General features: G+C 36.7%; 1 protein-coding gene across 1 annotated transcript; it reads left to right on the top strand.

The window, feature by feature from the left end:
• The first annotated feature begins 861 nt into the window (after positions 1–861).
• Positions 862–15,110, top strand: LOC121961436 (solute carrier organic anion transporter family member 1C1-like). The gene is made up of 15 exons (XM_042511424.1): positions 862–1,033; positions 1,459–1,569; positions 2,954–3,095; positions 3,592–3,724; positions 4,833–4,957; positions 5,073–5,219; positions 5,372–5,470; positions 6,836–7,090; positions 8,401–8,565; positions 9,936–10,131; positions 11,028–11,193; positions 11,660–11,844; positions 12,058–12,122; positions 12,215–12,332; positions 13,359–15,110. The coding sequence occupies exons 2-15, from the start codon at positions 1,519–1,521 to the stop codon at positions 13,570–13,572; spliced, it is 2,061 nt and encodes a 686-aa protein (XP_042367358.1). The 5' UTR covers positions 862–1,033; positions 1,459–1,518; the 3' UTR covers positions 13,573–15,110.
• Positions 15,111–15,774: the final 664 nt, after the last annotated feature.

Raw genomic sequence — 15,774 nt, 5'->3', positions numbered from 1 at the left:
AAAGATGGAAATCTCACATTTTTGTGGCTGCATCCATTTTTTTACTATAAAGTGCAATATATATATAATTTCAATATATAGTTTGATTTTTAAATCATCCAGAGGCATTCCGATTAGATTACAAGTTGTTTTTGTAATCCAAAAGATTAGATTACTAGTTACAAAAAATGCTATCTAAATTTTATTCATTAACTGATTGTATGGGTAATATCAATAGAAGTAAGCAAGAAAATACATATTTTGTACTTTAAGTGAAGTTTTTTAACTGTATGTTAGCAAAAATCTCTGCCACTGGTACTATGAAAAATATGAAATACACAGGTATGAAACAGCTGATGATGACTCTATTGTTCTGAGTATTTCTACTGAATTTCTTAAACACTCTAACAAATCTGATCAAGGGATGTGATTTGCGTTACTCAGCCATTAGGAAACAGAGAGAAAGCCATTGTTAGGAGCTATCAATAGGACAGGAAGACTTTGATCATGCTAAGGAAACACCCAGCCTTACAAAAGCTGAATCTCCAGAAGAGGAAAGCATTTCACTCTTTGAAAACAGCAAACCAACAGAAACAGCCGGCTTGTAAAATAAGCTTTGGCCCAGCTTCACGCTGCTGCTGTTTGTTGTGCGTTCAAAAGGATAGATTCTCAGGAGGCTTATGATGTTCACAGAGGAGGATGTGCGAGTGTACGCGGGCCATAAATGTGCGTGTGTTTGCATTCAGTGAACCTCTGAACCTTCCGGTGCTGGTCACACATGTATCCCACTGGACCTTACCCAACCACAGAAGTCACGTTTGGGTTTGTGGTGCGTGCGTGTGTGCGTGCGTGAGGACTGGAGGAGTTGGAGGGGATTTTTATTGACATGATCAACAAGTGCACACGAGTGGCTGGGTTACTGATTACTGATGATGTTATAGTTTGTTAGTGATAAGGCTCTTGCTTTAAGCGCAAAGTCCTGCCAAGTACAACGAGCCTGCAGCTACTTCACCACATCCATCCCATCCTTCACAAGACCACTGCCGCCTCTAAGGTAAATACTTTTTCTGTTTTTTCAATACTTATAATTCTGCCTTAAGGTCCTCTGCAAGATGCATTGAGGGAAAAAAGGACATTCGACCTTTTTTAGTGTAGGTTTTTGGTGTATTGTCTGCACTGTGATCAGAAAACAGACTAGTAAAGTGAGTTTGATAACAAATCTCAAAGTTAAGCCTCTTCAAAATATAAATACCAGTATTTATGACAGGTTGGCAATGTAATTTTATGCTCGAAACACTGACCATGGACTCTTTATCACTAACCAGTTCCCTTATTTAATCCAAATCTGGCAAAACTGGTGAGAAGAAAGTAGGTCATTTTTGAAATTTTGATATTTTAAAGAAAATTAATGAAATCTGATGAAATAACATAATTTGCCCTAAACTCTAATGTGCTCATAAGTTTGGTGTCTTTCTGCAGGTCCTTCACTGCGGTTTTTTTTTCGGCTTCCTTTCTTCTGTTGAGCACGTCAGCAGCATCATGAGTGTGGAGTCCAAAAAAACACGTGAGGCTTGCTGCTCCAAGCTGAAGGTTGGTGAAATGCGACCCTATTCCAAGTATTTCAAAGTGTCAGGGAAGATGGCTCAGTGCTTCATAAGTGCTCAGAGTAATTTAAATCCATGTTTGAGAATGCAAATAGTCTTGTGATAGTAACAAGTCGTAAAACCTTATTGTGAAACTGCTTTTCTTCAGCCTTATCTCCATGTATGTCGTGGTATTTCATTTGTGTGTCGCTATAATCTGTGTGCAACCTGATGGCGCAGTAAAAGGCAAAGCATTAACAAAAAAAGCCCAATATTCCACTTGACCAGATAAAATCTGAGACTTTGACACCAAGTAAGACCTAAAGTCCATGAAAAGTATGTTTTTTTTCTTGCTCCTGGAATGGGAACAAAGCTGTTTACGAGTGTAAAAATGTATGCTGACCAAAAACAAGCGCACAGAGATAAAGCTATTAGAACGTTTATATGCAGTGGTTGTGGAGACCTATAGTCATACCATTAGGTTTTTGTTTGTTTGTTTTTCTTAATTGGTTTACCTTTATGGCAACACAGTTTATTACATGCTTTTTGAAAGCAGGCTGATATGGGACATTATCAGATCAGTAGCAATTAATATTTGTTCATAATATTAATTTCTTGAGTGTTGAACTCTGGAGGATATAAAATTTTTGTTTACCTGTTGAAATCTATCTGTTCTCTAAACATAGTCACAGAAAAGTCTATGACCTACAGCCTAGTCTGAATCCCTTTTAATCTTTAACTTTCTGCATGTCAAGGATGTGGCTACACACATTTAAGCAAACAAACTAAAAAAAAAAAGACTGAAATTATTTCACAAAGATTTTAACATTTCACTCAACATTGTTCCATTTGATATCCAGAACTGAAACTTTGTACCAATTTTATTTGACAAAATATGGTGTGACAGATTGTATCTTGTATGTCTTTGTTTTACACAAGCATGATGTAGAAATGAAGAGACGATTTTTTAAACATAAGCTCACTTTTAAAATAATCTAATCTAAAAGAAGGTTAATCTAATCAATGTTGGAAGCAGGTGTGAAGTACTGCAGGTCTTTAAATGTGTGTTAGGTTTTGTGTGTGTGCCTAATCCATAACGGGAGGAGTCTATCTGTAAATGCAGTCATTCACCCTTTCTTTAACAAATGTCCTTTATTCTTTGTATCGAGATGACCCTCATTCAAAAAACCTTTCATTGCATTACTGGAACTGCAAAAAAGTCGATAAATCCTCTCACTCTTTGAAGAAAGATAATCACGTTACGAAAGGCTTCCACACACACTTTCACCACTTGAGAAACCCTTTTCATTAAACCTAATCAAATCAAACATCCTTCAGCATATCTAAAGAATAACTGTTTCATCAGACATGCTTGTTCTCTGTGTTTCCAGCTCTTCCTGGCCTCTATGTCATTTGTATACTTTTCCAAAGCCTTTGGTGGAGCCTATATGAAGAGCTCCATCACCCAGATTGAGAGGCGCTTTGATATCCCCAGCTCCCTCATAGGAGTTATAGATGGCAGCTTTGAAATGGGTATGTGCAGCAATCTCTCTTCTAGATTTTGGATGGTAAACAAAGAAAAGAAAATCAGCTCGGTATTGGATTTGTGTAGTAGATGAAAGCATCGATCCTCACTTTTAAAAGAAAAACAATGATATTTTGGAATATACGCTTTCTTGCCTTCTTGTTGAGAGAGATGAGAAGATCAATACCACTTTCATACAAACCTGAAGACACAGCACTGGGCTTCAAAGCCAATTTGACAGAGTTGCCAAACTGTTGAATTACAGCATGCGGTTGTGTCCCATGATGTCATTGGGCTCAAAACTACTTTTTCCCATAAACTTACATCAAGAAAGTGACATCTGTAAATCAGTGGAAACGCTTTTTTTGAGCATCACAGCCCCCATGAAAAGACTATAGGATTTGATCCATTCTGTCTGATGGCATTTGGAACATCTATTAGGCAAGACTAAATAATTAATCCTCATTCAAGTTAACATAGGGTTGTAATTCTTCTCCTTACCAGGAAACCTGTTGGTGATAGCCTTTGTAAGCTACTTTGGCGCGAAGCTCCATCGTCCCAGGCTGATTGGTATTGGTTGTGTAATCATGGCTGCAGGATCTTACCTCATCGCCTTGCCTCACTTCTTCCAGGGACTGTGAGTACCTAATTTCTTTGAACTTCTCAATATTTACATTTTGGTTATGTCATATTGTGGTTTATGTCCTGCAGTAATCATACAAATCATTAATTGGAATCAAATTATATATTGCTTGAAGGTTGAGCTGCTCCAAGACACTTTTAGCATTTAATTCAACTACAATGGAAAGAGAGCCACTGTTATTCAGGACACACTATATCAGACTGAAACCTCCCTTTGCAAAATGCAAGAGTAAAATCATGTAATTAAAGCTAATACAGGTGCATATGGTCAGATTAAGCAGTTTGGGGCATCAGGGCAGAAATTTGTTGTTGACCCCACATTGAGGCCACGACCCAACCTGTGTATATATCACGTTGCCTCGTAATTCAGTGCACACAGCACTCTTTTCAGTATTACATGATGAAAATAAATCTTCAGAACACAGACCGTGTGGAGTTTAGTTTATTAGCTTTAAGTGTTAAAACTTAACTCAAGGCCCTGCCTGCTGAAAGACAGGGTTAGATGATTAAAACTTCCTTGGAAAACTCACAGTTAATTAAATTCCAAAGATCAACGGCACGCAGTAACTTTTAAGGCTTTTGTGACCCCTGGGAGTCAATGTGCATCTCACTAGAGAAGATTTTGTATGAGATGTTAAGATTTAAAAGGGGTTTCTTAAACTCAGATTATGTTCGGATTTAGTGTTGTATTTTTGGTTTTCTACTAGAACATATTTACATACTTATATGTTCAAAAAATACCTTTTCCCTCATACAGTCTGTGCTATAACTGAGAAAACTGTATAAGGTACAATTTAAAGCCTGAGTTTTTTGCACACAGGATTTAATTTTATATACATGTATTGTTATTGGAAACTTTTGCAACGTTTAATATGAACATCCAGTTTTATAACACTACATATATATGACAGAAAACAATAAGAACACAACAGGTTCCCTTTAAAGACACACACAGTATGTTTGGTCGTATAGTGCGTTAAACCCAACTTTGCATGTCTTCTTAGAAAAGCAACAGATGTTAACACTTAGGATGTCTTTGTCTATATAATGTATTCAAGATGTAAAATATTACAGCCAGTGTAATAATTATCAATATTTTCCAGGTATAAATATGAGACCAGCATGTCTCACACTACAAATATCAACAGCACTGAGAGTACCCTGCCCTGTCTGGCCAATCACAGCCTGGTTGAAGCAGATGAGGCACCCGATTTAGACGCTAGAACAGGTAAATGGCAAACAGATAAGATGCCACAACAATAAATACAGAAAAGCAGAAGGAAGCGATTTCCATGTTTTGTCAAGTTTCATTTCACATTCTAAGTCATGTGTTCCTCCCTCAGCTTGTGAAAAGGCAGCCGGCTCTTCCCTGTGGATCTATGTATTTTTGGGAAACATGCTGCGTGGGATTGGAGAAACTCCAGTCATGCCTCTGGGTGTGTCCTACCTGGACGACTTCTCCAGAGAAGAGAACACGCCTTTCTATTTGGGTTAGTTACTTTTTACTCTCCAAACATGTTATTTTACAAAATGTCCTGCTATTTGTGTTTTGTTGCTTCTCTGTATGCCTCCCCTGCGTAATTTGGATAATGCTTGAGCGATGTGACAGTAACCTTTCTTTCTCTGGTTTGCCATTCCCCAGCCTGCATCCACACAGTGGGAATCCTAGGACCCATGTTTGGCTTCATGCTCGGGTCCTTCCTTGCCAAGATCTACGTGGATGTTGGATCTGTGGATTTAGGTATGGCTCTTCTCAGTATAAGAGGGACAAAAAACAAGACCTGTTAATGTGGCAAAATGGGCAGACTGTGTTTTGGGTAGTTTTATCCAATAAAGGAATACCACAACCACAAAATGACCATTTGGGTTACGTTGAATTCCTGAAGAATATTTTTTTTTGTAAGTTAGTTAGTTAGTTTTTATTTTTGTGTCATGCCATTTCTTGCCCATCCCACATGGGATTACAAGACTCCATCATAATACAAATCATGTGTCATCCTCCAGTTTTTTTTGTTCGTACACAAAATAAATGCAGTTGCAATGTAATGAGTGACCAATATTCTTGGAAAATAATATTTATTGCACAGTGAAAAATAACTTGAAAAAAAACAGAAAAAAATCTTGATGAACTGAAGTGTAATAGGAGACTGCATTTAATAACAGCAAAACTATATCAAAACTTCTAAACCTCCACCCTCCCAAATCTGCACTGTACAGTTATCACTACTTGATCTTTTTACCGCTAATTTCTTCTCTGATTGCCAATAACTGTCAGCTCTCAGCGCATCCAAATCACTCGTTACACTTGTTCAGCTGTAACACGTTATGCACTGAGCATTTGTTCAGTTTGTTATCACATCACTTGATCTGATATTTGTGCAAAGAATTTGCTGAAAAGAAGGTTTTGTCACAAAAGTTGTTCTCACGCATTTTTAAGTGTGTATACAGAAATCCTGGAGCTTTCTTAGTGTGTAAGCGGCGTATACCCGGTCATCACATAGAGTACACCAATGCTACAGCTTAAACATGCACATGCATTTCTGCTAAAACCTCATTATTTACATCAATTATGCAATGGCATGAACAAGTTCAAATGCAGATGCTTGCACAAGTGTGCTACTCTTACTCAGCCCCCCTGTTTTGGGATTCTTTGTTCACCGTGGAGGCGTGCAAGATAAACAAAGTAGTGTTCACAAACTTCAGCGTAACACAGAGTGAGGAACTGATACAAAATTGGTCATTTTATGGGTGAAATATTCCTTTATCAGTGATAGCCTATATTGATAAGACCAATATTGAGTAATTGGCTGTGTGCAGACAATTTACACATAAACCCTTAGTTAAAATCTGGCAGCAAAGGGCCCTTAAGCAAAACAATTAACCTTTCCTCTCTATGGCAAGGTCATCGTTAAAGAGCAAAAAAGTTTGTCATTTAAGTTTCAAATGTTGACCTAGTATTACTAGTTTACTATTTACTACTTGCCTGGATTAGAGCTGTTGATAGCCCCTGACATCCCCTGGCTTATATGTAAACTGTCACACCAAAAATGGTTAAAGCGCACCAATAAAAGTCCATAATCTGTCGTCTTTGCTCGTCCTCTCCCAGACAGTGTCACCATCAACCACAAAGACTCCCGCTGGGTGGGGGCCTGGTGGCTGGGCTTCATAGTGACTGGCACCATTATCCTGCTGTCCAGTATCCCATTCTGGTTCCTGCCCAAGTCTTTGCCCAAGCAGGGGCAAGAGCAGAGCCAGAGTAAGGCCACAGAGCTCGCCACAGTGGCAGAGCAGGAGAATTTCCTGCCAGACGAAAACCAAGAACATGAGGAGAAGCCGCTTACATTCCAGGAGCTGGCTAAAGGTACAAGCTTTTGTATCAAAATGCTACAAAGCACTGAGAAGGTGATGACATGCAAAACTCTGCATTTAAGGGCGGTTCATCATCTATGACTTGACAGAAATTTCTGTTAGAAATAAGGTTTTCCAGTAGGTTTTTTGTTTGCAGTAGTTTTTTTTATGTTTTTATTTCAAGTTCCACAGCTTTTTCTATGAGCAGCAAAACAATGCATGCCTCCAGTGATTTTCTCAATTTTAAACACCAAGACATTTGTCACTTTGAAAATTTACAATTGATGTGTTTAATCATTAACCAGGTAAAGCCCAGACAAACCAACTCAGTGAATTGCCCAATCTTGGCAAAAGTTGAATGACACCACAGGACAGAAAAAAACTGTTGCATAAGCTAAGAGCCAGTAATGTTGTAGAGTTGAACATTTCACAACGTTATGTCAAAACAGAATTCACCTTTGTAAGTGATCATATTAAAGTGATAATATTTTCAAAAAGTAGCAAGTAAGTAAGAGTTCAAAATAGATGAGAAGATTAAAGGTAACAAAAAAATACGTGTATAAGATTAAAATATGCTAGATAAAATCTAGTGCGGGAGTTAAATCAGAAAATAAATGTCAATCTAGGTAATTTTGCCAAATGTAAATAAACACAAGCATACATTAGCCAGATATAGATAGAAAGTTTTTAAACATCAACATTTCAAACAAACAGGCATTTCATTCTCAAAAGGGTTGCTATTTTGACTTAGGACACTAAATTATTTTTGACTCGATACATTTCTATATTTACTTTGTCAATAATAAGAAAGCTATTGTGCTTCTCAGTATATCTACTTTTATTTTATGCTTTTTCATGTAGTTTATTTGATAGGGAAAATGCAAATTAACGTAGTGCAACTTTGGCCTGTCGCAAACAGGCTGTAGTAACTAATGTTTCACATTTAGAGATTATAGCTATTACTAGTTTCCAACTCCTGTCTCTAGTTGGGCTTTTAGTAAAGAAAAAGAAGAAAAAAATAGAAAATATCAAGGTTACAAACAATAACATGCACAAAATAACAGTTATGATAAAAAGAGGACAAAAGGTAAATATTTACATCAAGATAACATAGAATTAAAACATAGTTACAGTAAAAACACAAATATCAATGCTATATACAGTTACAACACTCAACTAAAAGACTTTCTAAAATTAATGCTAAGTTAAAAATGCTCACATCTCTTATGGAAGCCATCCTTTAACACTTTTGCTTAAAATCTTATTTGTGTTAATTTTATACATTGAGTGTTATAATCTCTCTTTGTGTTTTGTTTTTCACAGGTTTCATTCCATCTCTGAAAAGACTCTTCAATAACAGGATCTTCACGCTGATGGTCCTTATGTACCTTGTGGCTGTTAACGGCTTCATTGGCATGATCACCTTCAAGCCAAAATTCTTGGAGCAAATCTACGGCCAGTCCGCCTCCAAGGCCATTTTCCTCATAGGTACAGAGCCAAAACTGATCCCCATTCACTCTGTCTTTCCTGTACTACAGCCTGGAGCCCAAGGCTACTGAAACAATGATGTTATTGAAGGGAAGTGTGATTGCGAGAGATAAAGTTGGCTTGAAAAGTAAGCACTAAGTAGCCCACTGTCAGCTCTCCTTTTGTGTTTCTCTGGAAAGTAGTACCCTAAGCTATGATTAGCTTTTAATGACTGTTTACCAGCACAGCTAGCATTGTTTTTGTTGGCATATTGATGTTTTAAAGTCATTGTTCGACAATCACCTGCTATTATGAAACGTGACGTGAGAACAACAGCAATCAGGTGCTGTGGAGAACCATTTTAATGCAAATGCACACAACGTGGTGTACGTGGAAATATGGTTGTGCTGAAAAAAACCTGGCACAGTGTGACATCAGTATTGGGTCCAGAGTGTTCACGAGTTAGCAAATTAATGGACACATTTTTAAAATTGATTTCCCAAAGTAATAGATAATTGTGTAAAATAGTTAGCCAAATTCATTGAAAAAAGTTGAAGTACTCAGTTAAGAAAAGCCTAAAAAGTTGAAGTAGGTGGCTAAAAGTGAATAAATGGTTAAAATATTGCTTAAGGTGATGGATCAATGGTTCAAACAGTTAACTAAATGGAAACAAAAATATGTAGCTAAGAGTAATGCAGAAATGGTTAAAATTTGCCTAAAAATAATAATGAAATAGTTGAAATAATTAGCTAAAAGTATCGTAAACAGTTCAGACAGTTGTGTAAGGTAAAAAAAAAAACAGCTGTTGAGCTAGTTAGCCATAAATGCATAAATGGTTAAATTTTACCTAAAATAATGAATAACATCTTGAAATAGTTAGCTAAAAGTACTAAATAAACTTTTGAGATTGCTAAAAGTAATGGATATACGTATGGCTTAAATTGATGCGCTAAAATAGACTTAAAAAATTGTTTAAATAGCTGAAATTATGTAGGCCTCGCTGAAATCATCTGCTAACAGTAATGACTACACAGTTGAAATTGTTAAAATAAATTGATAAATTCTTAAAATGATAATGTGATAGATATGAAATAGTTTAAATTATTTCCAGTGTTTACATTTTGAAGATGACAAGCAGTGTTGATGACGGTGTACTAAAGTTCATCTGACAGGGCTTTTAGGAAAGGTACCTACACTAAATAATAGATATTCAAATACATCCATGTCATTATTTCCCAATGCCCCATATCACTTTATATTTGTATTCTTCAAAGTGTTATGCAGTGTTTTTGTTACATTTTGGCATCCAATTTTGATAAGAGGGACTTTTTTTTCCAATTTTATAGTATTTCCAGTATATTGATCGTGCATTTCTCCATTCATCCATCCAGGTATACTTAACCTGCCAGCAGTAGCTTTGGGTATCATCACCGGAGGTTTCGTACTGAAGCGTTTTAAGCTGGGTGTCATCGGAGCAGCCAGGGTGTCGATGACGGCTTCCATCGGGTCCTTATGTCTGCTTTTCATGCAGGTCTTCATCAGCTGTGACAAGGCAGAGGTGGCAGGTCTCACAGTCACATATCAGGGGTGAGTGGCGTGCAGACCGTCCATTTACATGAACATTAGTGGAGTTAGGAAAGGGATGGGTGCATTACAAATTTTCCTTACACTCAGTCTATTGTTTTTCTTTTTTGTAGTTATTTGTTTTTTTATTTTACAGTGTAACAAGATGCTTTATAAATATGGCCAAATTCTAACATGTTATGTGCATCTTTTTTATTACAGTAAAACATAAATCTTTAGGCTTTTCCAAGCAAATATAACTGCTGTAAAAATATGGCTAAGTTTTAACAGTAAAATTCTGGTTCGTTTTTTTTTTTTTTTTTCAAAATTACAGTAAAACCGATGTAAATCTTGATGCCTTTTAGTGCCATTATTACACTGTCAACCTCACATTCAGCTGTAGAATAGTGTAATACATTTACTGGTAATACACTATTGAAGTAATTTACAGTATTGCCATGATAAAATAATAGTAGGATACTGGGAACTACATGTAATTCCACAGAAATTTACAATAACAAATTGCTATAAAAAAGGCTTTTTTTCTTCAAATTACAGTGAAACACTTTAAATGTTTATGCATTTTTGAGCCAATATCAAACTGTTGACCCCACAGTCTACTGTAGAATAATGTCATTAATTTAACAGTAATATACTGTTGAAGTAATTTATGGCACTGATACTGTAAAATAACGGTAGGATGCTGGTAACTAGTGCTGCCAGTATTTTGCCACAATTTTACAGTAAAATTTGTGTATATTTTTCTTACAATTTTTGGGTGAACAACATGAAAACATGCTAAATAAGCTTATTTGTCAAAGGTTGAGATGATTTTGACTCTATCATGATTTAAGAATGATCTACGTAGAAAGGCATTTATCCCCTTCTCATGCATCTCTGTCCATGTCTGTGTGCACCAGGGTTCCTCAAGTGTCCTTCAACCAACAGACCTTGCTGTCAGAGTGCAACATGGGCTGTTCTTGCTCAATGAAGCATTGGGACCCAGTTTGTGCCTACAATGGAGTGACGTATGCCTCGCCCTGCCTGGCAGGCTGCCAGACCTCCACTGGCACTGGAAAGGAAATAGTAAGTCAGCAACTTATATTTCTAGTACTTCTAATAATTTAATTTCTAATAGTCTTCTGCATCTACTAATCTCTTCTTTTTTTTCTTTTCTTTTTATCACTACTCCACTAATACTTCTATTTGGTGCTCATGGTGTCAGTTAAATTTACTGAGTGATGACAAAGTTAAAAATAAACATATATACATTTTGTATGCATGATCTAAGCAGCTACCCAAGGTTATCTCCAGCGGGTAGCCAACAATCCAGTTTTATACATCCAAACAACTTCTATAAAAACAAACTGCATTACAGCCAGACCAGGCTTCTAATTGAGAAAGGCCTTTATTTGTCAAAATGTGTCGCCACACTGGGCTAGTAAAAGGGATGGCGTCTTATTGGGACTAGGCATATATTTTGGAAAGTTTTTTGGTAGATAAAACTGGTAGATTAAGTAAGTATTCACATTTTTGTCTTTTGGTTCTTTAGGTGTTTCATAACTGCACCTGCACTGGTGAGATAATGACTCCAGGCATGAACATGTCCGCAGTGTTGGGCCAGTGCCCCAGGAGGAGCAACTGTGATCACATATTCAAAATCTACATGGCTTTGTCTGTCGTGGGGTCTTTCATTTCTGCCTGTGGGGGCACGCCGGGATACATCGTACTGCTCAGGTCAGAGACGCTTAAGCTAGAAGAGCTCACATCGTTCTGTGACTGAGTATAATGATGTCCAGCAGTGTTTTATCGTTTTTTTGGCATATGTCCTGATTTTGTGACTTTGTGTGAGCTGCCTCAGTAACACTATTTTATGTAATATTGCGTTTTCTTTAAGCAAGAAAGGTGATGTCAGAGTCTGATATGATAATGTTTGTGATAATCTTCCAGGTCCATACAGCCAGACTTGAAGTCACTGGCTTTGGGTATGCAGACACTGATAGTAAGAACTCTGGGTGAGTAACAGAAATAGTTGTTGAATGTATAGGTTACAGGCCCATCCTTTTACTGGGAGCAACATTAGTTACATTTACTTGTGCGTTTTCAGGTGGGATACCTCCTCCGATATATTTTGGAGCACTGATTGACAGAACCTGTCTGAAGTGGGGTACCAAGCATTGTGGAGGCCGTGGAGCATGTCGACTCTATGACGCTGATGCATTCAGGTACTGTGAAAGCAGAATCTTATTTTATTGCTTGAATATCCTACACATAATATTCCTGAGGAAGATGTGTGTTATTCATTTGAAAATGTTATCTAGATCCAATACTGATTCCGATCCCTGAACTTGTCTATTGGCTGATAACAAGTACTGATCCAATACCATTGCATTAAAGAAAAATTTAACAGCTGTATACAACTAACTCTGTGTGGATTTGAAATTATTGTTGATTGTTTTATGGCATGGCTCATGTTAAACCCTTTATAAAACATGAACAAATACAGAAAATGAACGCTACAGAACTATCTTGTATTATCTAGTTTGCTGATGGCTAACGCTAACATTTTTTATGTGATACTAGTTCTTCTTTGCTACCCTAAAAGAAGTAGTTGCCGGTGACTGCACAGCGCGACTTGGTGTGTAGGCTACTGTTTTAGAGCAGCAAAATGTAGATTTCTGGTAAAAATGCTGTTTTAAGCGGGTGTTAAAACTACTTTAGAGTTTAACGATAAATTACATGGTATTCGATCGGTGCATATTCACTGATACCTGATCCAACATTTTGAAGGCATTTCCAGTACCAGGATTGATATTTTAAGAAGTATGCTCACTTTCAAGAATTTAGCTTAAATATGAAGCTACAGCCAGCGTCTAATTTGCTGAGTTTAGCATAAAGACTGACAACAGCCGGCTTGGCTCTGGTGCCACCATCACTTCCAAAGCTCATAATTCAGCATCTTATATCCTCTTTTTGTTTCATCTGTTCAAAATCCAAATAGTTAAGACTGCAAGTTTGTTTTTTTACAGATGATTACATATTTGAAAATTTCCAGGAAGTCGCTGTTTCTGGCCAAGAACTAGTCCCACCTTCATTAACATTTTGAAAGTCTCTAATGGATTTCTATGCCTATTTTTCAATACACAAGTTTCACTCGATAGAATAGTTGTTTTGTTCAGAACTCAGACATGAGAGCAATTCAGTGAAGTAAAAACCTGAATTTAACTTGTTAAAATGTACTCTACTTTCAGAATGACATTTTTAGGGTTGATTACTGGACTCTACTGCCTTTCCAACATGCTTTGGGGACTCCTCTACTTCACAATTGTCAAAAGACAGAAGAAGTTAGCACTGAAGAATCCGGCCAAAGAAAATGGACTGGAGGGGGACACGGCAGGCAATGGACATGCCAACATCAACATTGCTCAAACCAAAGAAGATGCAGACAATGAGAGCACTGTTTAAGGTGTTTGAGGAAGGCAACGCCGTTGAATAATGCAGGTGGACGACAGATTTTCCACAAGTACTGTGATGCATCCATCACACATACGACCTAATGTGGGCATGGTACAGTGTCAGCGCTCTTTGGTCTTCGAGCAGCACACTACTTTTCTTTTTTTTCTTTCTTTTTTTTTTTTTACACAGATATTGTGCTGAAAACATCTACCACAGTTTGTTCACTTCAAAGGTCAAAGATCTGGACTTGAGCATAGTGTTAATATAAATAATCAAATGACATTAAATGATGTGCATTCCACATCTTTCCAAAAATGCATCAACTTAGAGGTCATTTTTAGCTCTACTTCAAAACAGTTGGCTGTCTAGCATTTATACTTGAATAGTATTAGGTCAGATAATGATAGTGATGTCTCATCCTACAGCTTTAAAGTCATTTGCGTGCAGTGACTGTTTTGCCAACATGTATACAGTATATGTCCAATATATGTACAGTGTATAGTTTAGTATAGTTTTAAATACCAGCACAAGACAACTGCAGTGTTTGACAGCCAAACATGTGGTAGCAACACTTTGTAATATTAACAACTGGTCATGTTTTTTGGTAATAGACAATGTTTTCTTTCATGTTTTTCAGTGAGACTGAGAGTTTGTTAGAAATGTTAAATCTTATCCATAGACTGTACAAAAATAATGCCAATAGCCTTGTTTCATTGCGTATTGGTTTGTGGAGGTTTTGAAGCCATGTTGGATGTTTGAACCCAGAAGTGACCGTTTTGGGATGGAAGGGTCACACTTTATAGACTGTAGCAACAGCCTGTCATTCAAAGCAGCCCTGCCCTTATCTATGCAAGCCTTAATAACATTATAATTTTTTTTAAAGTACAGTTATCATGAATGTTGAAATTAGATATAGAGACCAAAACAGTTTTTTGTACCAGGCTGTTTCTGTTGTAAAGTTGGTCATATTAAAATTGGGGTCCATGGGCATTTACTCGCTCTTGGAGCCAACCTCAAGTGGCCACTAGAGGAACTGCAGTTTTTGGCACTATCACATCGGCTTTATTTTTCAGCCTTGGAGGTTGCTGCTTGGTACAACACATTTCCTGAACCACCAGTGTTTGGTGTCTGGATAAGTTCACTATAGTTCGGACAGTGGATTATGAATGAGCAGAGTGTAACTTAAACTTGATTGTACTTTGTTTTACTCTGTTATTTAAGATAAGACAAACAATACAAAACATTATTAATCCCACACTGGAGAAATTCACACGTTACAACAGCTCAAGAGTTAGAAAGCAAGAGAAAAATGCAAAAAAAAGTAGGTTAGTGGTTAAAAAAGGATAAGGATACTCTGTTATTTTCATAATCATCAACGAAAATGTATCATCAGCTAATATATAACTGCTGTTAATTATGAGAATTTATATGTTGAGTTTTAGTATGTTGCTACATTTTGTTTCATCATCTTATCCTTTTTTCTTTTTTACAGTTTCATTGATTGTCCTTGAAGTATATCTATAAGCATTAAAGACAATTTTTCACAATTAATGATCACATCATTAGTCTATTATTTAAAAGAGAAATGCTCTGCTAAGGCTGCAAAAAGCTTTTACTTATTTTTGCCCCTCAATTTATACAAGACCAGTTATAGCTTAATATAAGTTAATGGCATCGACAACACTGGTCACTTACCTAACATCAATTATCTTAAAAAGTCTCCAGTTCTACATCCACTGGCAATCTGGTTGAGTTTATTTACAATACCAGCCTCAAAACAGAGACTTTAACATTGAAAAAGTAAATATTGACACAATTAGGGTGTCTGAAGTATTTGGTTTTAAAATTAATTTTATTGCATTTCGTTACCACTCTAGCTTGTAGCATTTGTAGCCCCCCATAGGAATATCATCCAGTGCTGATCACAGTTAAAGTTAATCATTACTTGTGTATTATGTAAATCTGTATACTACAAGACTATCTCATCTTTCTTTTTGAACATGTGTGTTCACATGCCAGTCTGGTGTGTTTGAAGTTGAAGGTTGTCATCACATAGACTTTGACTCCTCTGTGTTTGCTTTGTTCCTCTTCTGATGTGTTTTCTTTTAATGTTATTGGACAAATAGTTTATTTTGCAACTGTGCTTTACTTTTGAACCTTTCTCATGTGTTTTTATTGTTTAACCCTCGTTACTACACCAGTATAGCTATA

Source organism: Plectropomus leopardus, chromosome 22 (assembly GCF_008729295.1).
Source record: "Plectropomus leopardus isolate mb chromosome 22, YSFRI_Pleo_2.0, whole genome shotgun sequence".
NCBI lineage: Eukaryota > Metazoa > Chordata > Actinopteri > Perciformes > Serranidae > Plectropomus > Plectropomus leopardus.
Note: the sequence above shows the minus strand (reverse complement) of the source record. Positions and strands in the feature narration are given on the sequence as shown.

What these genes read in the sequence shown, in the direction of transcription:
- LOC121961436 (XM_042511424.1), top strand. Translation starts at nt 1,519, where the DNA reads ATGAGTGTGGAGTCCAAAAAAACACGTGAGGCTTGCTGCTCCAAGCTG. An exon ending in GAACACGCCTTTCTATTTGG is followed by an intron (nt 5,220 to 5,371) that starts GTTAGTTACTTT and finishes GCCATTCCCCAG; the next exon opens with CCTGCATCCACACAGTGGGA. An exon ending in CTGGCACTGGAAAGGAAATA is followed by an intron (nt 11,194 to 11,659) that starts GTAAGTCAGCAA and finishes TTGGTTCTTTAG; the next exon opens with GTGTTTCATAACTGCACCTG.